Source organism: Ovis aries, chromosome 3, assembly GCF_016772045.2.
Source record: "Ovis aries strain OAR_USU_Benz2616 breed Rambouillet chromosome 3, ARS-UI_Ramb_v3.0, whole genome shotgun sequence".
Lineage (NCBI taxonomy): Eukaryota > Metazoa > Chordata > Mammalia > Artiodactyla > Bovidae > Ovis > Ovis aries.
In genome coordinates, this window is record NC_056056.1 from 225,824,620 (window position 1) to 225,849,256 (window position 24,637).

Here is a 24,637-nt window from a genome sequence, read left to right on the forward strand (position 1 = left end):
CCTGACCAGCGTCAAGCCCAGATCACCCAACAGCTGTACTTCTCAGGAGGGGAACGCGAGGCTCCTTGCAGTGGTCCTTGGTCAATCTGTGTGCAATTCTTGGTGGGTGCTTTCCACAACACCCAAGGAGGGCTAGGACAGGGCACGAGGGGTGCAGCGAGTTTATTGTCTTATGGTGCATACGCCAGGGCTTCTGCCCACTTCCCGCGGGGGGAACCTGGGGTCCGGGGGAGATCAGCCTCCTTAACTCCAGTCTCAGTGCGGCTCAGCCCAGCCCCTAGGGCTTCCCCTGTGCCCCTCCCCCCAAGGTCCTGCCCTGGAGGCTCCAGGAGAAATGCCAGGAGTTGGAGGCGGAATCAGGATGAGGGGTGCAAGCTGGTCAGCCGGCCCTTCTGCTGGAAGTAGAACTGGAACCGAGACTGCGCATACTCCTAGGCAAAGAATTCCCAGATGGTGAGAATGCTTGGGCCCAGCACCCCCCAGCCCCTCAGTCTGCCCATGGCCACCTGACTACGCATAGATGTCTGAGAGGGCCCGAGGCCCCTGATGCGCTCCCTCCCCACATCTATCGCACGTACCTGGGTTACTTACCAAATAACCAAATTCTATAGTGGACATGGATGCCTGAAGAATGGACCAGAGACCCCAAAAGAAATGAGATGCCAGGGCATACCTAAGGGCAGGAGAAGCGTTCAGAGGACACCCGGCGCCGCCTGAGCCCCGCCACCAGGACGGACGCGCCCCAAGGCTCTGACTGCTCCCCGTCGCCCTAAGCCACCCTGTCCTGACTCTTCCCCGTCTCAAACTGTTCTCCACCAGCCTCAGACCTCACCCTGGCCTCCTGCCGCCACTCTGCACTGACACCTCACCTGCAGCCCGGCGTCTACTCTTCCTCTGCATCCTGCTCTACCCTGCCACCTGCCTCCCCTCACCGATTAGCTTCCACCAGCAAATCTGCTTCCAGGTTCCTCTGCTCCTCTTGGGAGATGGCCTCACCTTTCTTCACCTCTGCCAGGTAGTGGCGAATGAAATGGAGCTGAGATCAAGAGACCAGAGTCAGGAAGTGGGACGCCTGGTGAGGATTTCCCAGTGAACACCCTTCCTCACCATTCCTCCCAGACTTTACCCTTCTTCTCTCGCACAGGCCAGGTCCTGCTGCCCCAGCTTCTGGCCCACATACCTGCTGTCCCTCAGTGGGGTAGTTTGCAGGCTGTGCTTTGTAGAAAGGCCACTCCTCGTGGGTATAATCGTAAACCCACTCACAAAAATGGTTCCCAATGTCAAAGCCCCTGAGGGAATAAGGTGGACACTCAGCCCCAAATACCCTGGGCAGCTAAGATGCAGAGATGAAGGCCTGGTCAGCCTTTCTAGGGCACTGTAGGAACAGGCCCACGGGAGGCCATCTGCTCACCCTCACCTGTAGTTATAACTGCTGTACTCGAAGTCCACCAGCATGAGGCTGTCGGTGTTTTTAGGCTCTGAGAGCAGTAAGATGTTCCCTGGAGGAAAGTGGTGAGATTCTGGTCACTCCAGGGCCCTCTGGCCCCCCTCACCTGAGGCTGGGAGACTCAGATGCCTTCTCTTACCTTCCTGGATATCATTGTGGCAAAAGACCACTGGTGATGGGGTAGTGTCTAGCAGCTTCCTGTAGGGGAACAGGGGCATGGGTCCTGAGCCAGAGTGACAAAGGAGGGTCAGAAGCATCTTTGTGGGCTAGGCCTTGATTCTAGCCCTCAGCAAATCCTGGGGAGGACCCCACTAGGTGCCCACACCCCACACTTCCTGTGCTCTCTGTCCAGCCCCCTCCCAGACCCCTGCCCCTACCCTGTCCTGTCTGCCCCCACCTGAGGTTGCCCATCTCATCCTTCAAGCTGTACATCTCCAGCAGGTTCATCTGGGGAAGACCGGTAGGGGGCAGGTCCTGGATCTGCTTTAAGTACCTAAAGCCCAAATAACAGGATCCACTCAGTGTACCATCCCTCCCCTCTCCCCTCGGCCAGGCTGTCCTGCCTGTCTGTCACTGAATGGCTCGTCTGGCAATCTCTGGAAGTCTGTTCTGTAAGAGGTCATGTTAGACAGTGGGACACTGGCTTCACTCTCCTGGAGGGGAGGACAGAGCATCAGATACATTCAGTTGCAGCCCAGAGGAGTGACTGGCAGCTTGGGGCTTCAGTCATGTGCGGGCTCCTGACTCACCGCTCCATGGTCCCGAATAGCCAGTGGGGCTCCTTAGTGAAAGGCATCTCCATGCCGTGGAACTTGGCCATCTTCGTGGCAATGGCTGCAGACAACACTGGATCTCGAAGCTCATGTGTCTTCAGGGGCCGGCTCTGCACCCAGGAACCTATCAGGGTGGTGAAGGGGCTGGGGCAGGTGGGGGAAGGGTGGGGGAAGGGAGGTGGGGTGGAGTCAGGGCTTGGGGAAAATTCCCTACCTGGGGTGAGGGATGTGAAGGCAGACACTGGGAAGGGGGTTGGGGGGGAAGGAAGTGCTTCGGGTAGGTCAGGGCCGGGCTCGTACTGGGATGTACTGTTCCAGCCGGCCCTCTGGAAAGACTCCGTAGAGCTGGGGCCCCAGCGACCGCTCTGCAAGTATGGCGAACATCACACTTTCAAGGACCAAAGAGTCCACGCCCTGAAGGAAGATGGACAGTGAAGGGACCACAGTCACAAAGGGCCAATGGCAAAGGGACGCTAACACACACGAGGGTCGACTTGCTCCTCCCACAACAGCTGGGACTCACCGCCGGGGGGCGGGGGGGGGGGGATCCAGAGCGCAGGCATTGGTATCATAATGGACAAAATACTCAACCCCTGAACTTTATAGTGTTCTCCACTGCGCAGTGGGGGCCACACCACCTGCCAGACTTGGGCGAGGGGTCCCAAGGCCACGGCGGCCCTCACTCGCCCCTCACCTGCAGGATGGCCCCGTACAGCCGCAGCAGCACCTCCCGGGGCTCCTCGCCAAAGCTGGGCAGGTGGTCGGGCAGCGAGCAGCGGAAGAGCAGGTTGCTGAGGCCTCCGCTGCAGACCCACAGCAGGGCGCGCTCAGCCCGCCGTCCGCTCCACCGGCCCGGCGTCCAGCCCCCGCGCCCCGCGCCCCCGGCCCGCCCCCGGCCCAGGAACGCCGAGGGTCCCCAGGGCCCGAGCCCGACCCGGCGCGCGCACAGGAGGGGGTGACCCCTGACCTCCCACCTCACTGGGTCAACCCTCAGCTCCTCCGGCCGCGCCTGGCGCCAGGCCCCGCCCAAGTACTCTCGGCACCACTGGTAGGCGCGGCGCTCGGCGTCTCGTGAGCGCGCCGAGCCACGCCGCCGGCTCGGGGCCGCGTCGGGGCACTTAGCCTGCAGCAAGCTGTCCTTGGTCAGGCAGCCTCCGAGAGGCCCTCCTCCGACCACATCGGTCCCCTCGGCCGCCATGGCTCCGGCGCGGCCGGGCCCACGCCCCGTCGCCGCTGAGGCCCTGCGGGCGCGCTCGGCTCCTTCCGGCCGCGCTCGGCTCCGCTTCCGGCCAGCCTGTGCGGCTCGGGTCGCACTCGGGTCGCCCGGTTCTACTCGGCTCTCGGCGGCCCCGCTCGGCTCTCCAGGAGACAATGGTCCCGGCGCGCGTTCCGACGCTATGCCCCGCCCCTGCTCAGGGCGACGGCCAATGGCCTCTCTCTCCTGGCCCGGCCGCCGAGAGATAGGCCGTTGTTTGGACCGCAACCCGGAAGCAGGAAATGGCGCGGGCCAATCAGAAGCGTTATGAGCGGTCGGGCCCTCGGCGCCTGGCCTGTTACGTGGGCGAATCACGTAGGCTGGTGGCGCGTCCTAGGAGCCGGTCGGACTCTTCAGGGCGGCTACCCGGGAACGCTCCTGTGAGGCAAGGTGGGCCTTCGCCAGGGTCTGGGAGCGCACAGGGCAGCGTGGGCGGCGGCGGCCCCTCGGTGGACACATTTGGCCCCCGGGGCAGTCGGGCAAGGAAGTTCAGTTCACTCGCTCTGAGGTGTCCGACTCTGCGACCCCATGAACTGTAGCAATCTACATGATTGCTGATATATACGTATATATGATATGTATATATGGTTGACATGTATACGTATATGATATATATGATTGAATCTATGTGATAGCAGCAGTGTAAAAGGCTGGATGCACCCCCGCCCTCCGGAGCGTCTCTACTAGCTGCAGTGGGAGGAGGCAGATAAACACACAAGACAATTACTCATCGTGAACGGAACTATGCAGGGAACGAGCAGCATGTACTGTGACAGAGAAATGAGGGAGGAAAGCCTTATTTTAGACCAGACAGCGGAGAAGGCCGGAGAAGGCAATGGCAGCCCACTCCAGTACTGTTGCCTGGAAAATCCTATGGGTGGAGGAACCTGGTGGGCTGCAGTCCATGGGGTCTGGAAGAGTCCGACAGGACTGAGCGACTTCACTTTCACTTTTCACTTTCATGCCTGGAAGGAGGAAATGGCATCCCACTCCAGTGTTCTTGCCTGGAGAATCCCAGGGACGGGGCAGCCTGGTGGGCTGCCGTCTGTGGGGTTGCACAGAGTCGGACACGACTGAAACGACTTGGCAGCAGCGGCAGCAGCAGACCAGGTAGTGAGGGCTTTTGTTAAGGCCAGTGTGGTAGCAAAGCCAAGGTCCTATCTGATTTAGTACAGTTGCTCAGTCGTGTCTGGTTCTTTGCAGCCCCATGGACTGCAGCACACCAGGCTTCCTTGTCTGCTACTAACCCCCGGAGCTTGCTCAAACTCATGTCCATCAAGTCAGTGATGGCATCCAACCATCTCATCCCCTGTCCTCCCCTTCATGAGTCTGAGCAAGCTCCAGGAGATGAAGGACAGAGAAGCCTGCCGTGCAGCAGTCCATGGGGTCACAAAGAGCTGGACAGGGTTACGTAACTGAACAACAAGAACATGTATGGATGTGAGCATTGGACCGTAAGGAGGGCTGAGTGCCTTTTGAGCACCGAAGAATTGATGCTTTTGAACTATGGTATTGGAGAAGACTTCTGAGAGTCCCTTGGATTGCAAGGAGAGCAAACCAGTTGGTACTAAACAAATCAACTCTGAATATTCTTTGGAAGGACTGATGCTGAAGCTGAAGTTCCAGTACTTTGGCCACCTGATGCAAAGAGCTGACTCAGTGGGAAAGACCCTGATGGTGGGAAAGGTTGAGGGCCAGAGGAGAAGGGGGTGGCAGAGAATGAGATGGTTGGATGGCATCATCGACTGAATGGACCTGAGTTTGAGCCAACTGCAGGAGACGGTGAAGGACAGGGAAGGCTGGTGTGCTGCAGCCCATGGGGTCGCAGAGAGTCGGACACGACTGAGTGAGCAACAGCAACAAAGTTCCACTTAAGAAAGGTTTTCCCTTAAAAAGAAAAAGGAGCTCATTTTACGGTGAAACATGGACAACAGTGTGTGAGTTGCCATTTGTTGTTCAGTCACTCAGTCGTGTCTCCCTCTTGGCAGCCCCGTGGATTGCAGCACCACAGTGCAAAAGCGTGAGCTGCCCTGGGGCCCACCACTTCTGTAGCATTCTGTATTAGCTGTAAGCAGCCAGTCTAATGGGAAGACGGAACGGCTTCTTAAAGACTTAGGTAAAGTCCCAGCTCTAGGGCAGGGCTGTGAGGACTTGGGGCGCGTACACTGCATCCAGGAGCAGCGACACAGGCCCAAGAGCCCAGGGGGTTGAGCCCCCTGTTGCTCACCGCCATACTCAGCGACCCACTTGCAGACTTAGCGACTTCTGTCTCTGTAGCATTAAGCTCTGCTGGGTTAGACCCCCTGGTTCCCAGGTAGGTAACACTTCCAAAGGGAACTTCCTCTGCTTCCAGGGAAGGACGCCTCCACTGAACCAGGATCTGCAAATTCCACCAGGTCATTTTGATCTCCTCATGCTGGCAAACCAGCAGGCAAAGAAGGAGGGGATAATAGACCCCAATTACTAAGAGTAGATAGGGTCGCTGCTACTTAATGAGGCGATCAGGAGTTGGTCTGCATGGAGACCAAAGCATAGTTAATACCTATTTATCTCAAACTATTCTAGAAAACTGAAGAGGTGGGAATGCTTCATAACTCATTTTTAAGGCCAGCATCACCCAGATTACAAAAGCAGATAACAGCACACACACATGGTACCATGTCTGATGAACACAGATTGAAAAATCCTCAACAAAACACTAGCAAACCAAATACAATACATTAAAAGGACCATACACCATGATCAAGTGGGACTTATCCCAGGGATTCAAAGATGGTTCAGTATCCCCAAATCAATATGATATACCACATTAACAAAACAAAGGATGAAAACCTTATGATTTTCTCAATAGACGAAGAAAAAGGATTTGATTCAACACCCATTTATGGTTTATTTTTATTATTATTATTTTTTTAATACAGAATCTCTCAGTGTTAGTAATTACAGCAGTAATTGTTAATCTCGGTTAACTAATACTGTTAACTAACAACTAACATTGCTAACTTAATTAACACTGTTAACTAACACAGTTAACACTGCTAACTGTTAACTAACAGTGTTAGTCTGTTATAGCTGTGAAAGTGAAAGTGAAGTCGCTCAGTCGTGTCAGACTCTTCGTGACCCTGTGGACTGTAGCCCACCGGGCTCCTCTGTCCATCGGATTCTCCAGGCAAGAATACTGGAGTGGGTTGCCATTTCCTTCTCCACCATTTATGGTTTAAAAAAGATAAAGTGAGCATAGAAGGAATGTACCTCAACATAATAAGGGCCATACGTGGTGATGGGTTTGATCCCTGGGTTGGGAAGATCCCTGGAGAAGAAAATGACAACCCACTCCAGTTTTCTTGCCTAAAAATTTCCATGGACTGTGGAACCCGGAGGGCTTACAGTCCATGGGGTCATGGAAGAGTCAGATACGACTTAGCAAATAAACAGCAACAGGATGAGCCCATAGCTAACATCGTAATCAGTGGAGAAAAATGGAAAGTTACCTCTAAAATCAGAAGCAAGACAAAAATGCACACTCTCACCACTCTTATTCAACGCAGTCCTGGAAAACCTGGCAAGAGCAGTTAGGCAAGATAAAGAAATAAAAGGCACCCAGCTTGGAAAGGAAGAAGTGAAGCTGCCACTATTTGCAGATGACATGACTTTGCATGTAGAAAACCCCAAAGACCCCACCACAAGTATTAGAGACTGGATAAGAAGGAGCAAGACACGGGTAGGGGATTAAGAAGTGCAGTCTGCCTCTTTATGTCCATGTGTAGAGTGAGTAATCTATGAGGGTGTACTGCACAGCGCAGGGAATACAGCCGATATTTCAACCCTGGCGATCAATGGGGTGACAGATGTCGCAACCAGATCGCCCTCACATCCCAGCCGATATTTCATAACGACGATGAACGGAGTGTAAACTCTAAGATGGTGGATCACTGTGTTGTACACCTGGGGTTCATATATGTAAATCAGTGTACCTCAATAAAAAGAAAATGGGGAAAGTATGTATTTCAGTGAAAACATTTCTGTGAAGCTATAAGGAGTTTCAGCTTTAACTTCCTGATAATAAATGGGATATTTTTAAATTTTCTGGGGAAAAAATAATAAATATGGTAAAATTGTGGGGCACAAAATCAACATAAAATAATCTGTTGCACTTAGGGAATACCCTGGTTGACCAGTGATTAGGACTCCATGCTTTCACTGTCAAGGGCCCAAGTTTGATCCCTGGTCTGGGAACTAAGATTCCATGCCATGTGGCATGACAAAAAAAAAAAAGAAAATTCTATTTGCTAACAATGAGCTAACATAAAGAGAAATGAAGCAAAATTCCAAAAAGATTTCTGTTCTAACTTGTTTCTCCTCCTCTGTTCCAGCCTTTTACATTTAGCTTATTTTTGTTTTTATATTAGAGTTCATTTCTTGAGACAGCCAGTAGTTGGGTCTCATTTTTTATACAGTCTAACAGTCTCTGCATTGTAACTTAAGAGTTTAGAAGATTTCTATTTAATGAAATTGACATCTTGGTCTTAAAATTACCATCTTGCTATTTCTTTTATATTTGTCCCATCTTTGTTTTATTTATCTTTTTTTTTTTTTAACCTTTGCTTTATTTATTTTTTTAAAGGCTCCTTAATCTTTTAAAAAAAACCATAATTTTATTTATTTATTTTTGACTGTTCACCAAGAAAGCCCTGTTTATCTTATTTTTGCTTTCTTATTAAACAAGTCTGTTTCAAAATTCCATTTTATCTTCACTCAGCTAACTGGCTATATCTCTGTTAATTATTATTATTTTTTGCCATGCCGCACGATATGCAGGATCTTAGTTTCCTGACTAAGGACTGAACCCATGCCCCCTGCATTGGAAGCGTGGAGTCTTAATTACTGGACCAGCAGGCAAGTCTCTGTGATTTTTATTGTGTATTCTCTAGATTTTATAGTACGTCTTTTTCGGTTATCATTGTCTACTCTCAAGTAATAATAATCTCACATATAAGAATCTCAGTCACTAAGTCATGTCCAACCCTTTGCAACCCCATGAACTATATATGTAGCACATCAGACTTCCCTTTTTCTTCACTATCTCCCAGAGCTTGCTCAGACTCATGTCCACTGAGTCAGTGATGCCATCCAACTATCTCATCCTCGCTTCTGCCTTCTCCTCCTGCCCTCGATCTTTCCTAGCATCAGAATCTTTTACAATGAGTTGACTCTTCCCATCAGGTGGCCAAAATATTGGAGCTTCAGTTTCAGCATCAGTCCTTCCAGTGAATATTCAGGATTGATTTCCTTTGGGATAGACCGGTTTGTTCTCCTTGCAGTCCAAGGGACTGTCAGGACTCTTCTCTAGCACCACAGTTTGAAAGCATCAGTTCTTCAGCACTCAGCCTTATTTATGGTCCAACTCTCACATCCATGCATGACTCCTGGAAAAACCGTAGCTTTGGCTATACAGACCTTTGTTGGTAAAGTGATGTCTCTGCTTTGTTAATACGTTGTCTAGGTTTGCCATAGCTTTTCTTCCAAGGAGCAAGCATCTTTGAATTTCATGGCTGCAGTCACCATCTGAAGTAATTTTGGAGCCCGAGAAAATAAAGTCTGTCACTGTTTCCATTGTTTCCCCATCTGTTTGCCATGAAGTGATGGGACCAGATGCCGTGATCTTAGTTTCTTGAATGTTGAGCTTTAAGCCAGCTCTCGCCTTCGTCCAGAGGCTCTTCACCTCCTCCTCACTTTCTGCCGTAAGGGTGATGTCATGTAATGGGACCAGATGCCGTGATCTTAGTTTCTTGAATGTTGAGCTTTAAGCCAGCTTTTTCACTCTGCTCTTTCGCCTTCATCCAGAGGCTCTTCAGCTCCTCCTCACTTTCGGCCGTGAGGGTGGTGTCATCTGCACGCGTGTGCTCAGCCCCTTCAGTCGTGTCCGACTCTTTGCGACCCAGTGGCCCGCCAGTCTCCTCTGTCCATGGGATTCTCCAGGCATGAATACTGGAGTGGGTTGCTGTGCCCTCCTCCCGGAATCATTTGCATATCTGAGATTATTGATATTTCTCCTGGCAATCTTGATTCTGGCTTGTGATTCATCCAGCCTGGCATTTCACATGATGTACTCTGCATAGAAGTTGAATAAGCAGGTTGAAACATACAGCCTTGATATATTCCTTTCCCAATTTTGAACCAGTGAGTTGTTCCATGTAAGGTATAACTATTCCTTCTTGCCCTGAATACAGGTTTCTCAGGAGACAGGTAAGGTGGTCCAGTATTCCTATCTGTAACAATTTTCCAGTTTGTTGTGATCCACACAATCAAAGGCCTTAGCATAGTTAATGAAGCAGAAGTAGATTTTTTTGGGAATTCCTTTGCTTTTTCTATGATCCAGTGGATGCTGGCAACGTGATCTCTGGTTCCTGTGCCTTTTCTTTTTTAACAGTTTGTTTGTTGATGTATTCTGGTCTGTGCCGGGCCTTCGTTGCTGTGTGCACACTGGCTTCTCTAGTTGGGCTGAGTGAGGCAGCTCTCTGGCTGCGGTGCTCAGCCTTCTCACTGTGGCGGCCTCTCTTGCTGCAAAGCACAGGCTCGAGGGCACGTGAGCGTCAGTGGTTGTGGTGCTCGGGCTCAGCTGTTCTGTGGCATGTGAGATCTTCTCAGACCAGGCATGGAACCTGTGTCCCCTGCAGTGGCTGGCAATTCCTTACCACTGAGCCACCAAGGAATCTCCTCCTCAACCTCCTCTACCTTTTGTAAATCCAGTTTGTACATCTGGAAGTTCTCAGTTCACATACTGATGAAACCTAGCTTTAAAGATTTTGAGCATCACCGTGCTAGCATGTGGAATGAGTGCACTCGTATGGTAGTCTGAGCATTCTTTGACATTGCCTTTCCTTGGGATTCCCTGCTGGCTCAGAGGTTAAAGCGTCTGCCTCCAATGCGGGAGACCTGGGTTCGATCCCTGGGTCGGGAAGATCCCCTGGAGAAGGAAATGGCAACCCACTCCGGTATTCTTACCTGGAGAATCCCATGGACAGAGAAGCCTGGTAGGCTACAGTCCACGGGGTCGCACAGAGTTAGACGCGACTGAGCGACTTCACTTTCTTCGGGATTAGAATGGAAATCGACCTTTCCCAGTCTTGTGACCGCTACTGAGTTTTCCAGACTCTCTAGCGTGCTGAGTGCAGCAGCTGCACAGCGTCATCTCTCACGATCTGGAAGAGCTCAGCTGCAGTCCCATCGCCTCCACCAACTTTGTTTCTAGTAATGCTTCCTAAGGCCCATTTGGCTTCACATTCCAGGCTGTAGGTGAACGGCCATACCATCATGGTTGTCTGGGTGATTAAGACCTTATTTGTACAGTTCTTCTGTGTATTCTTGCCACCTGTGCGTAATCTCTTCTGCTTCTGTTAGGTTCTTGCCGTTTCTCTCCTTTATTGTGCCCATCTTTGCATCAAGTGTTCCCTCGGTATCTCTGACTTTGTTTCTTCTTAAACAATTTTATCTGTTTTCTTTCGGCCGCACTGTGTGTGTTGCTGCGCAGCCTTTTCTCGGTGTGGCAAGCAGGCGCTCCTCTCTAGCTGCAGTGTGCGGGACTCTCACTGGGGCGGCTTCTCTTGCGAGCTTGAACTGCAGGGCGCGTGGCCTTCAGTGCTCCAGTTGCTTCTGTAGCTGCAGGCTCATTGCTGCAGCAGCTCCCAGGCTCGAGGGCACAGGCTCAGCAGCTGCGGCGCATGCCCTTAGTTGCTCTGCAGCGTGTGGGATCTTCCCAGACCAGGGATCAAACCCATGTCTCCCGCACTGGTGAGAGTGAAAGTGAAGTAGCTGTGTCTGAGTCTTTGCCACCGTGTGGTCTGTAGCCCGCCAGGCTCCTTCCATCCATGGGATTTTCCAGGCAAGAATACTGGAGTGGGTTGCCGTTTCCTTCTCCAGGGGATCTTCCCAACCCAGGGATCGAACCCAGGTCTCCCACACTGCAGGCAGACACTTTACCGTCCGAGTTCAGTTCAGTTCAGTCGCTCAGTCGTGTCCAACTCTTTGCAACGCCATGAATCGCAGCACGCCAGGTCTCCCTGTCCATCACCAACTCCCGGAGTTCACTCAGACTCACGTCCATCGAGTCCGTGATGCCATCCAGCCATCTCATCCTGGGTCGTCCCCTTCTCCTCCTGCCCCCAATCCCTCCCAGCATCAGGGTCTTTTCCAATGAGTCAACTCTTCGCATGAGGTGGCCAAAGTACTGGAGCTTCAGCTTTAGCATCATTCCTTCCAAAAGAACACCCAGGGCTGATCTCCTTCAGAATGGACTGGTTGGATCTCCTTGCAGTCCAAGGGACTCTCAAGAGTCTTCTCCAACACCACAGTTCAAAAGCGTCAATTCTTCGGCGCTCAGCTTTCTTCACAGTCCAACTCTCACATCCATACATGACCACAGGAAAAACCATAGACTTGACTAGATGGACCTGAGTTGGCAAAGTAATGTCTCTGCTTTTGAATACAGTACTATCTAGGTTGGTCATAACTTTTCTTCCAAGGAGTAAGCGTCTTTTAATTTCATGGCGGCAGTCACCATCTGCAGTGATTTTGGAGCCCAAAAAAATAAAGTCTGACAGTGTTTCTACTGTTTCTCCATCTGTTTCCCATGAAGTGATGGGACCAGATGCCATGATCTTCGTTTTCTGAATGTTGAGCTTTAAGCCGACTTTTTCACTCTCCTCTTTCACTTTCATCAAGAGGCTTTTAGTTCCCCTTCACTTTCTGCCATAAGGGTGGTGCCATCTGCATATCTGAGGTTATTGATATTTCTCCCGGCAATCTTGATTCCAGCTTGTGCTTCTTCCAGCCCAGTGTTTCTCATGATGTACTCTGCATATAAGTTAAATAAGCAGGGTGACAGTATACAGCCTTGATGTACTCCTTTTCCTATTTGGTACCAGTCTGTTGTTCCATGTCCAGTTTTAACTGTTGCTTCCTGACCTGTGGCGGTGGCGGTCTGGTATTCCCATCTCTTTCAGAATTTTCCACAGTTGATTGTGATCCACACAGTCAAAGGCTTTGGCTTAGTCAATCAAGCAGAAATAGATGTTTTTCTGGAACTCTCTTGCTTTTTCCATGATCCAGCGGATGTTGGCAATTTGATCTCTGGCTCCTCTGCCTTTTCTAAAACCAGCTTGAACATCAGGGAGTTCACGGTTCACGTGTTGCTGAACCACCCGGAAATTGCTGCATTGGTGGGTGGATTCTTCACCACTGAGCTCCCAGGGACGCCCTCTCCAGCTCTCTCGAGGAGCTCTCTCGTCTCTCCCCTTCTGTCGTTTTCCTCTGTTCTCATTGCTCGCTTGCAAAGGCTTCCTTTTGCCTCCTTGCTGTGCTTTGGAACTCTGCGTTCAGTTGCGCACGTCTTTCCCTTTCTCCTTTGCCTTTGGGGCCTAGACTTGGATTACTCTGCTGTTGAACGGTTTGCCTTGGAAACAGAGATCATCCCGTTGTTTCTGAGACTGCGCACAGGCACTGCCTTTCAGGCTCCTGTTGGCGGTTCAGTCTCCTCCCTTTTTCCCAAGGGTGGAATCTTACAGCCGTGGGTCCCCAGTGCTTCCTCCCGTCCCTTGTGCTGTCGTATGTGTTGCTTACACGTATGTTTTGAACCCTGCGTTGCCAGTTTAAAAAATGTGTACAGTCAGTTATACTGTAAAGGAATTCAAGCACAAGAGAAGGCTCACCCTCCGTCCTCTTGGCTCCTTTGTGCAGACCCAGGCGCTCCTCTGTTGTGGTGTATCCATTCTACAGAACTTACTTTAATATTCTGTGTATTGTGGATATGCTAGTGGGGAATTATCTCAGGTTCTGTTTGTCTCTAGTTGTCTTTAATTTCACTGTTACTTTTTGGAGGATATTTTCACTGCATGTAGACTACTAAGTTGACAGGTGTTTTCCTTTTAGCAATTGAAAGAGTCATTCCATTTACTATGGTTTACATGGTTTCTTAGGAGAAACCAGCAAAAAATCTTCTCTTTATTTACTGATATGCATGCGTCTTTCTTTTTTCTGGCTGTTTTTTAATACTTTCTGGATATTATTAATTTTTAGCAAGTAGGTTATTATATGTTTTCAAGTAGTTTATTTTGTGTTTATCCTGCTTGAGATTTGTTGAGTGTTTTGGGCCTGTGGGTTTATAGTTTGCAAAAGCTTTGGAAACATTTCAGCCATTATTTCTTTCAGTACGTTTGTGTGTGTACCTACTGTGTGTTTCTAATTGTACTGTTCTGAGACTGCCTGATATTTTCCCAGAGGTCAATGATGCTTGGTTAATTAAAAAAAAATTTTTTTTCTTGCTGCTTCAGTTTGGATAGTTTCATTTTATATACTGAATTTTCATTTCCCAAAGTTCCATTTGATTCTTTTTTACCTCTTCCCTTTATTTGCTTATTGTGTTTATGTCTCCTATAAATTCTTGAGTATGTTTATAACAGTTGTTCTAATGTCCATGGCTGTTAATTCCATCACTTCTGTCCTTTCCAAGTCTGTTTTGACTGATGTTTTTCCCTCCAGATTTTTCCTGCTTCCTTGTAGGTCTGGGAATTTGTTTTTTTAATTAGATGCAGGACAAAAGTGCTGGATTTCATCATCTTCCTCTAAACAGTATTGAAGTTGGTTCTGGAAGTCAGCTGAGTGTCTTGTGAGCAGCCTGACTCTTCTCAGGTCTGTTTTAAAGCTGTTAGCGTCGTCTACAGTGACCTCTGCTTGGGGGCTAGTGTTACACGTGCTTTCGGAGTTTCTGCCTTATAGTTTCCCAGTAGGTTTTCTTTAAACAGTCTTATAGAATTTTATTCTACATAAGCATGATTGAGCATTTACTAAAACTTATGGGGATCCTATTTTAGCTTTCTGGAATTCTTTCTCTGAATTGATCCCTTTTCTTTATTATTTTTATCTGAAAATTCCAAATACCTCAGCCTCCCCAAACTCTGACTTCTGTCTCCCAACTCATCAAGACCCCCCGCCTAAACTGGGCCTCTTCCCTGCACTGCAACCTGTAAATGCCTCCACAGCAATCGTAGGCTTTATGTAATTTGCTTCCTTTGTGTTGGTGATCACAGCCCTGTACTGTCCTTTATCCAATATCTGAAAATCATTGCTTTTAATATTTTGTTCATTTTTCTGGATTTCACCCCTTTGGCAAGTGGGCAAGTCCAATGATGTTATTCTGTAATGACTAGAAGCCATTTTTACAATCACAATTAATTGCTGAATGTTATAAAAATCGCATCTGTTGGCATGATCATGCAGTGTCCCTCTCTTTATCCATGAATGTGTTGGATTACCATTAAAAATGAAAGTAGGATGTTGAGCCATCCTTGAATTTCTGGGTTAAACCCATGTGATCAAAATGCATTTACAGAAATAAACTATTGCATTTTGCTAGCTGATACTTTGTTGGGACTTTTGCACATGCTTATTAATGAAAAAGACATAATATCCGTTAATTTTCTTGAGCTATTCTTACCACACTGTAGCTTCATCAAATGAGTGGAGATGTAATGTGGTGAGCTAGATTCCTAAATGGAACTTCCTGCTGAAAATGGTTAAAAATCCAGTAGAAACTATTTTTCTTAAGAACTGTTTTCTAAGAACACTGATGAAGTAAGAAAACAGTGACTAAATAAGACAAGAAACCCAGAGGGACAAGTGGATTACTGCATGTTACTTTTGATCAGAGGCATTTGGAGAACCAAGAAAATTTGGATTGGGGATTTATAGCCTATGCCTTGTTGAATAGTGTCCATCCCCTCCCCCACCCCACAATTCATAACTACTGAGAACCTCAGAATGTGACTTTGTTTAGAAATAGGGTCTTTGCAGATAACATTAGTTAAGATAGGATCTCACAAGCTGGAATCAAGATTGCTGGGAGAAATATCAACCTCAGATATGTAGATGATACCATTTTAATGGCAGAAAGTGAAGAGGAACTAAAATAAACAGCCTCTTGATGAGGGTGAAAGAGGGAGTGAAAAATCTGGCTTAAAACTCAACATTCAAAAAGTGAATATCAGAGCATCTGATCCCATCACTATATGGCAAATAGATGAGGGAAAAGTGGAAACAGTGTCAAACCTTATTTTCTTGGGCTCCAGAATCACTGCTGACAGTGACTACATCCATGAAATTAAAAGACACTTGCTCCTTGGAAGAAAAGCTAAGACAAACCTAAGCAGCAGATTAAAAAGCAGAGACATCACTTTACCAACAAAGGTCTGTCTAGCCAAAGCTATGGTTTTCCCAGTGGTCATATATGGATGTGAGAGTTGGACCATAAAGGAGGCTGAGTGCTGAAGAACTGAGGCTTTCGAACCATGGTGTTGGGGAAGACTCCTGAGAGTCCCTTGGACAGCAAGGAGAACAAACCAGTCAATCCTAAAAGAAATCAACCCTGAATGTTCATTGGAAGGACTAATGCTGAGGCTGAAGCTCCAGTATTTGGCCACCTGATGTGAAGAGCTGACTCACTGGAAAAGACCCTGATGCTGGGAAAGACTGAGGGCAAGAGGAGAAGTGGGCGACAGGGGATGAGGTGGTTGGATGGCATCAGTGACTCAATGGACATGAGTTTTAGCAAACTCAGGGAGATAGTGAAGGATAGGAAAGCCTGGTGTGCTGCAGACTTGACTTAGTGACTCAACAACAACAAGGCCATACTCGATTGGGCTTCCCAGATGGCTCAGTGGTAACGAATTTGCCTGACAATGCGGGAGATGCCAGAGACTTGGGTTCCATCCCTGGGTTGGGAAGATCCCTTGGAGGAGGAAATGGCTATCCACTCCAGTATTTCTGCGTAGATAATCCCTAGGAGGGCCTAGAGGAGCTATCCCGTGTTGAAGGTCAGGAACTGTGGCGGTAAGGAGATACCCCTCGTCCAAGGTAAGGAGCAGCAGCTGTGCTTTGCTGGAGCAGCCGTGAAGAGATACTCCACGCCCAAGGTAAGAGAAACCCAAGTAAGATGGTAGGTGTTGCAAGAGGGCATCAGAGGGCAGACACACTGAAACCATACTCACAGAAAACTAGTCAATCTAATCACACTAGGACCACAGCCTTGTCTAACTCAATGAAACCAAGCCATGCCTGCGGGGCAACCCAAGATGGGTGGGTCATGGTGGAGACGTCTGACAGAATGTGGTCCACTGGAGAAGGGAATGGCAAACCACTCCAGTATTCTTGCCTTGAGAACCCCATGAACAGTATGAAAAGACAAAATGATAGGATACCGAAAGAGGAACTCCCCAGGTCGGTAGGTGCCCAATATGCTACTAGAGATCAGGGGAGAAATAACTCCAGAAGGAATGAAGGGATGGAGCCAAAGCAAAAACAATACCCAGTTATGGATGTGACTGGTGATAGAAGCAAGATCCGATGCCACAAAGAGCAATATTGCATAGGAACCTGGAATGTCAGGTCCATAAATCAAGGCAAACTGGAAGTGGTCAAACAAGAGATGGCAAGGGTGAACGTCGACATTCTAGGAATCAACAAACTAAAATGGACTGGAATGGGTGAATTTAACTCAGATGACCATTATATCTACTACTGTGGGCAGGAATCCTTCAGAAGAAATGGAGTAGCCATCATGGTCAACAAAACAGTCTGAGATGCAGTACTTGGATGCAATCTCAAAAACGGCAGAATGATCTCTGTTCGTCTCCAAGGCAAACCATTCAATATCACAGTTATCCAAGTCTATGTCCCAACCAGTAATGTTGAAGAAACTGGAGTTGAATGGTTTTATGAAGACCTACAAGACCTTTTAGGACTATCACCCAAAAAAGATGTCCTTTTCATTACAGGGGACTGGAATGCAAAAGTAAGAAGTCAAGAAACACCTGGAGTAACAGGCAAATTTGGCCTTGGAATGTGGAATGAAGCAGGGCAAAGACTAATAGAGTTTTGCCAAAAAAATGCACTGGTCCTAGCAAACACCCTCTTCCAACAACACAAGAGAAGACTCTACGCATGGACATCACCAGATGGTCAACACCGAAATCAGATTGATTATATTCTTTGCAGCCAAAGATGGAGAAGCTCTATACAGTCAACAAAAACGACCAGGAGCTGACTGTGGCTCAGATCATGAACTCCTTATTACCAAATTCAGACTCAAATTGAAGAAAATAGGGAAAACCGCTAGACCATTCAGGTATGACCCAAATCAAATCCCTGATGATTATACAGTGGAAGTGAGAAATAGATTTAAGGGTCTAGATCTGATAGATAGAGTGCCTGATGAACTATGGAATGAGGTTCATGGCATTGTACAAGGGACGGAGATCAAGACCATCCCCATGGAAAAGAAATGCAAAAAAGCGAAATGGCTGTCTGGGGAGGCCTTACAAATAGCTGTGAAAAGAAGAGAGGTGAAAAGCAAAGGAGAAAAGGAAAGATATAAGCATCTGAATGCAGAGTTCCAAAGAATAGCAAGAAGAGATAAGAAAGCCTTCCTCAGCAATCAGTGCAAAGAAACAGGAAAACAACAGAATGGGAAAGACTATAGATCTCTGCAAGAAAATTAGAGATACCAAGGGAACATTTGATGCAAAGATGGGCTCGATAAAGGACAGAAATGGTAGGGACCTAACAGAAGCAGAAGATATTAAGAAGAGGAGGCAAGAATACACAGAAGAACTGTACAAAAAGATCTTCACCACCCGGATAATCATGATGGTGTGATCACTCATCTAGAGCCAGACATCCTGGAATGTGAAGTCAAGTGGGCCTTAGAAAGCATCACTATGAACAAAGCTAGTGGAGGTGATGGAATTCCAGTTGAGCTCTTTCAAATCCTGAAAGATGATACTGTGAAAGTGCTGCACTCAACGTGCCAGCAAATTTGGAAAACTCAGCAGTGGCCACAGGACTGGAAAAGGTCAGTTTTCATTCCAATTCCAAAGAAAGGCAATGCCAAAGAATGCTCAAACTACCACACAATTGCACTCATCTCACATGCTAGTAAAGTATTTCTCAAAATTCTCCAAGCCAGGCTTCAGCAATACATGAACCGTGAACTCCCTGATGTTCGAGCTGGTTTTAGAAAGGGCAGAGGAACCAGAGATCAAATTGCCAACATCCGCTGGATCATGGAAAAAGCAAGAGAGTTCCAGAAAAACATCTATTTCTGCTTTATTGACTATGCCAAAGCCTTTGACTGTGTGGATTACAATAAACTGTGGAAAATTCTGAAAGAGATGGGAATACCAGACCACCTATCCTGCCTCTTGAGAAATCTGTATGCAGGTCAGGAAGCAAGAGTTAGTACTGGACATGGAACAACAGACTGGTTCCAAATAGGAAAAGGAGTACATCAAGGCTGTATATCGTCACCCTGCTTATTTAACTTTTATGCAGAGTACATCATGAGAAATGCTGGACTAGAAGAAACACAAGCTGGAATCAAGATTGCCAGGAGAAATATTAATAACCTCAGATATGCAGATGATACCATACCATACCTTATGGCAGAAAGTGAAGAGGAGCTAAAAAGCCTCTTGATGAAAATGAAAGAGGAGAGTGAAAAAGTCGGCTTAAAGCTCAACATTCAGAAAACGAAGATCATGGCATCCGGTCCCATCACTTCATGGGAAATAGATGGGAAACAGTAGAAACAGTGTCAGACTTTATTTTTTTGGGCTCCAGAATCACTGCAGATGGTGATTGCAGCCATGAAATTAAAAGACGGTTACTCCTTGGAAGAAAAGTTATGACCAACCTAGATAGTATATTCAAAAGCAGAGACGTTACTTTGCCAACTCAGGTCTGTCTAGTCAAGGCTATGGTTTTTCCTGTGGTCATGTATGGATGTGAGAGTTGGACTGTGAAGAAGGCTGAGCACTTAAGAATTGATGCTTTTGATCTGTGCTGTTGGAGAAGACTTTTGAGAGTGCCTTGGACTGCAAGGAGATCCAACCAGTCCATTCTGAAGGAGATTAACCCTGGGATTTCTTTGGAAGGAATGATGCTAAAGCTGAAGCTCCAGTACTTTGGCCACCTCATGCGAAGAGTTGACTCATTGGAAAAGACTCTGATGCTGGGAGGGATTGGGTGGCAGGAGGAGAAGGGGACGACGGAGGATGAGATGGCTGGATGGCATCACGGACTCGATGGACGTGAGTCTGAGTGAACTCTGGGAGATGGTGATGAACAGGGAGGCCTGGCGTGCTGCGAATCATGGCGTCGCAGAGTCAGACGTGACTGAGCGACTGAACTGAACTGAACTGAACCCCATGGACAGAGGAGTCTGGTGGGCTACAGCTCTTGGGGTTGCAAAGAGTCAGACACCACTGAGTGACTAACATTTTCACTTCTTAATCCAATTACTGGTGTCCTTAAAAGAAGGGGGAAACTTGGACCCACACTCAGAGACAGGAGAGAGGGTCACGTGACAGTGCAGGCAGACACTGCGGTGATGCCTCCGCAAGCCGAGGAGTCCCAGCAGCCACCGGAAGCCAGGAAGGGCAGGGGAAGCCCTTCCCCAGCACCTTCCGCATGGCTTGGTGGCTGTTAAGGGACCAGTCTGCCTGGTTTTTAGCTTCTACCACCAGAATTGTGAGAGAATAAGTTTCTGTTGCTTTAAGCCACCAAGTTTGTGGTATTTTTTATGGCAGCCCTGATGGCTCAGCAGTAAAGAATCTGCCTGCCAGTAGAGATGTGGGTTGGATTCCTGGATCAGGAATATCCCCTGAAGAAGGAAATGGAAACCCATTCCAGTATTCTTGCCTGGGAAATCCCAGGGATAGAGGAGCCTGGCGAGCTACAGTTCATGGAGTTGGCAAAGAGTCGGACATAACTTAGTGACTAAACAACAATAATAGGAAATTAGTATGTAACCTGTGGGGTATAGAGAGCAGAGATAAAGCACAGCGCCTGCTCAAGAGGAGACTCCTACTATAAGGCCAACCCTCTACCAAGCTTAGACATCAAAGGGTTAAACCCCCTGAGTAGGGGTGAATCCTGTCCTTTGAGGATTGAGAAGAAAATTAACAGTTCCAGGGACTTTCCTGGTGGTCCAGTGGCTAAGATTCCATGCTCTCAAAGCAGGGGCCCCTGGTTCGCTCCCTGGTCAGGGAACTAGATCCCCCATGCTACAGCTAACAGCCCACATGCTGCAGTGAAGACCAGGAATACTGTGAGCCTCAGCTGGTAAGATTTATTATTATTCAAATAAAAACTTTTTTTTTTAAAGAAAATCGACAACTTCAAATTTGGGGTAAAATATGTGTGTTTGAGAAACAGAGACAGACGGGAAAAAGAGGTGCTGAAAATTTAGAGCAAGAAGCTGGCCCTCACCTGGGTTGCCGTTCAAAGTCTTATGGTCGAGGTCATCTAAGAAACCTCAGTGGTCATTAAATGCCAACCTGAAGTCAGGCTGGTAATTCTATAGGTGCCTGGTAGAAGCAAACACAAGTTCTTTCTGCACATAGGCTATTTCTAGGCCTCAGAGTTTTCCATAAATACAATGCCAAGGCTAGCAAATACCTCTAAGTTTAAAAAAAGGTAATTAAACAGAAGGATAATGAGAAATCATGTCAGCTAGCCAGCAGTAAGCACAGACAGCATGTTTCAGATAATGAAGTTCTCAAACATTTATAAAATGCCTGTGTTCAGTATAATTAAAGTAATAAAAGGCCAGTTTGGACATATGCGCAGAAACTGAAAAATTATAATGAATAATCAAACAATTTGAAAAGAACTTCCAAATGGAAGTTCTAAAACAAAAGTTTTAATTTAGTAAAAATTTTACTTGAATTTTAATTTTAACTAAATTTAAAATTCAGCATCCTTCACATACTAGCACAGACACTGGCGGCACATCTGGAGGCTGTATTTCTGGATCAGACTGTGCCAGTCTGAGCAGAGATGGCAAGAGTGAGAATCCTCGCTGAGTTTTCTTAGATGGCCAGTGGAGCTGCGGGTTACCCATCTTGCTTTCTTGGCTGAAACTAGACATTGAGATTTCAGAGACTTCAGTTCAGTCGCTCAGTCATGTCTGACTCCACTCTGACTCACTGTTGTAATTTCCTCATTGGTAGAAATCTATTAGCTGAAAGGCATAACTGTTTGTGACAATGCTCTCTTAAACCAGAAGGATGCTTTTACTGTCCTTTCCTTTCAGGTGTAACAGTATTGAAAACCCCATTGCACTGGACCCTTTATATGTACAGAGATGAGAATATATCACTTATTTTTAACACTAGATTATGCCTGTTTGCTGATGGAAATGATCCTGAAGAGAAGTTGGCTATTCCATAAAGGGGGTTAATTTCTAGCAAGGAACTTGGGTTGGCAGTAAGAAAAGTAGGAGCATCAAGGGACTGGAGATCTGTGATGGTGTTATAATATGCTGCCAACCCCCCCCCCCCCCGCCCCGACTCCAGTTCTTTGACATTCCTACCATTGAGAAGCCAGGTCTATGACTGCTCTCTTGAATCTGGATGGGACTGTGACTGCTTTGACCAGTGGGGAGCCATATGACTTCCAAAGCTAATTCAGAAGAGGTCATGCAAGCTGTCTCCAGCCCTCCAAGGGCAGTCACTCTGGGAGAAGCTTGCCATTATATCAGAAGCCCAACTACCCTGAGACTGCCATGAAGAGAGGCCAGGTGTGGGTGCTGATTGATAGCCTCAGGTGAGCCCCCAGTCAACAGTATCAACTGTAATCTTGAGAGTGAACCATCTTTGGAATCCAGCTCCGTTTACCTCCAGCTGTAACCAAACTGCTTGAGAAACCCCAGGCAAGAGCTTCCCACTGGAGTCCTTCCTGAGTTGACAACCCCAGACTGTAAGCAGAATAAAGTGGTTGTTTCAGTCCTCTAAATTGGATGGTAACTTGCTACACAGCAATAGTGCCTGGAGTAAGTTTCTCCGCCACTTTGGCCATGTTGTGAGATCTCCGTTCCCTGATCAGGGATGGAGCCCTGGCCCCGATAGTAAGAGCATGGAGCCCTGCCCCTGGACCACCAGGGGATTCCCTGGAGCAGGGTTACGGGGTCAAAGAATTGTGTCATGGCGATACCATAAGAAAGTGAGAAAGATAGGCAACGGCCAGAGAATTAGGGGCTCAAAATCAAGATTCAAGAGGTGAAATGGCTGGTTATGAGAGTACTCCCAACAAAGTACAGCTCTTAAGCTTTTCATTTTTCAGTTTTGCTACTGGGGTTTTAATTTGTGTTTGTGATACCTATGCTATGTGAATGAAGCAAAAGGCAGAAGGTTCGACTTTATTTAGTTTCTAATCTATGAGAAAATTGTCAGAAAGTATCCCCTGGCTTTTTAGGGTTCATCTGTGATTAGGATTGCTGAGGCTGTGTTGCTGTTTCAACTTTCCCACATAAGTCCAGTCAATTTTGTGTTTTGTACTAGGTTTACCATTAGTAGACCCTACACCATTAGATTTGATCAGAAGTCGAGGGTGTTAGATGGGTCATTTTTGTGGATGTCCAAGTTCGTCAGTTCAATGACAAGACTCAAGATCAAAAGGGAATCTGGGAACTTTAGGTCAAAGTTCTTTGAGAATTCTGAGAAGAGATCTGGAGTTTCCTGGGGAAAGCAGAGTAGTTAATGCATCCAGAGCCCTTGAACGTCAGAAATGGGAGATGTTCTTAGTGCTCCTAAAGTTGAAAAGACAGCGTGATGACAAGGATTTAGTGCCCCAGATGTGGTAGAGTCCACGAGCCTCATTCATTCATTCACATATTTGCTGAGCACTTACTGTGTGCCAGGCACTGTGCTTGAAGCTGAGAGGTTCAAAGAGAGGTAAAATAGTGTCTCTGCTCTCCTGTGGCTCTCAGCCATTGGGGAGGGAAAACGTATAAATGCCTTTCTTAGAAAAACACTGTAATTGGGATAAATTATAAATTGGGGTTGGGCCACAAATGAGGGCACCATCTGTCTCTTCTCTCTGGGCTGGAATGATTGCCGCCCAAAGGACAATCTCACCTTTCCCACCTTGCGTGAGCTCCTTTGCCCTGCGGTTTGCAGGCATCAGTCACTCAAGTGGCTAGTCCTTTCCTCAGAAATAATTTTCCACAGAAAAAATTTAGACAAAGAATGTCAGGATACATAATTTCCATCAAGGCAAAGAAAAGAACGATTTCATTGCAACCTTGTTGAAACTCCAGCCTCTTTCTATAGCCCAATCTTCTCCGTAAAGTCTCCCTAACCTGGTCCTCCAACCTGTCTTTAATAACCATACTCACGACTCCGACCTGTCCTTCCCCCATTGCAGCACCAGCTGATCCTCACCCCTTGAGCTGAGTGTCAACCATTTCTCTCCACACACAGCTCCACAAAAGCCAGAACATGCTGGTTACCTAGTTGGTGCTCAAGAAAGTTTTCCTAATTGAATGAAGAGAGCCTCAGGGTTATAACTTCACCTGATGTCCATCAATACCTGGTATCCAGCCTGCGCAATCTGTACTGTGTACTGAAATTCCATGTGGGCCCCAGTCAACATCCTCTGTGTGGTAAACTCTGTCCAGACGGGATCAGCGCCCCTTGGGCAGATGCCTCTGTCCAGCACCGCTCAGCACCCTCTGGGGGAACAGCTCCTCCAGCTCTGATCAGCACTCGGCGGGGAAACAGCTCCTGCAGCCCCAGGCCGCACGTTTTAGGGAGACATCTCTGTGGGCCAGTCAGCACCCCTTGTGGGACAGCTCCGACCAGCCCTGGTCAGCACCCAGACGTGGACAGCTCCTCCGGCCCCGTTCGCGCACAGCCCACACTGTCAGTCTGAACCACTCGGATCCGGGCTTGGGAACCCCAGGCTTCTGCTCTGATTCCCTGGAAGTTAGCGCAGCTCCCGGGGCCGCACCCACCCCTCCATGAGGCCCCGTCCCCCCCACCCCCACACCAGCTAACCAGGGGTCTGCAAATCGACTTTCCCATCGCCAGTTCCTCGCTGAAGCTCTCACCACGCGAACTGATGCCCCATCCCCACCAGATTGCTTCCCACCTGCCCCCACCCCAAAGAACCAAGCCACACACGCGCCTCTCCAACCCGAGCCTCAGTCAAACCATCTCGCCTCCTCCAACCAGCTTCCCCGCCGTCCCCTCCGCCCTCCCCCGGCCCGCCCTCCTCCCCTCCCCCGGCCCGCCCTGCTCCCGGTCCCCCCGCCCCCGGCTCGCGCTGCCG

The 24,637-nt window shown here is 48.0% G+C and overlaps 1 protein-coding gene across 1 annotated transcript; it reads right to left on the minus strand.

The window, feature by feature from the left end:
• Positions 1-147: 147 nt before the first annotated feature.
• On the minus strand, positions 148-3,475 carry CHKB (choline kinase beta). The gene is made up of 11 exons (XM_027968289.2): positions 3,195-3,475; positions 2,915-3,023; positions 2,521-2,634; positions 2,197-2,330; positions 1,845-1,940; positions 1,587-1,645; positions 1,418-1,499; positions 1,181-1,289; positions 933-1,036; positions 592-673; positions 148-431 (listed from the first exon to the last, which is right to left on the minus strand). The coding sequence occupies exons 1-11, from the start codon at positions 3,416-3,418 to the stop codon at positions 357-359; spliced, it is 1,188 nt and encodes a 395-aa protein (XP_027824090.1). The 5' UTR covers positions 3,419-3,475; the 3' UTR covers positions 148-356.
• Between the last annotated feature and the right edge of the window lie 21,162 nt (positions 3,476-24,637).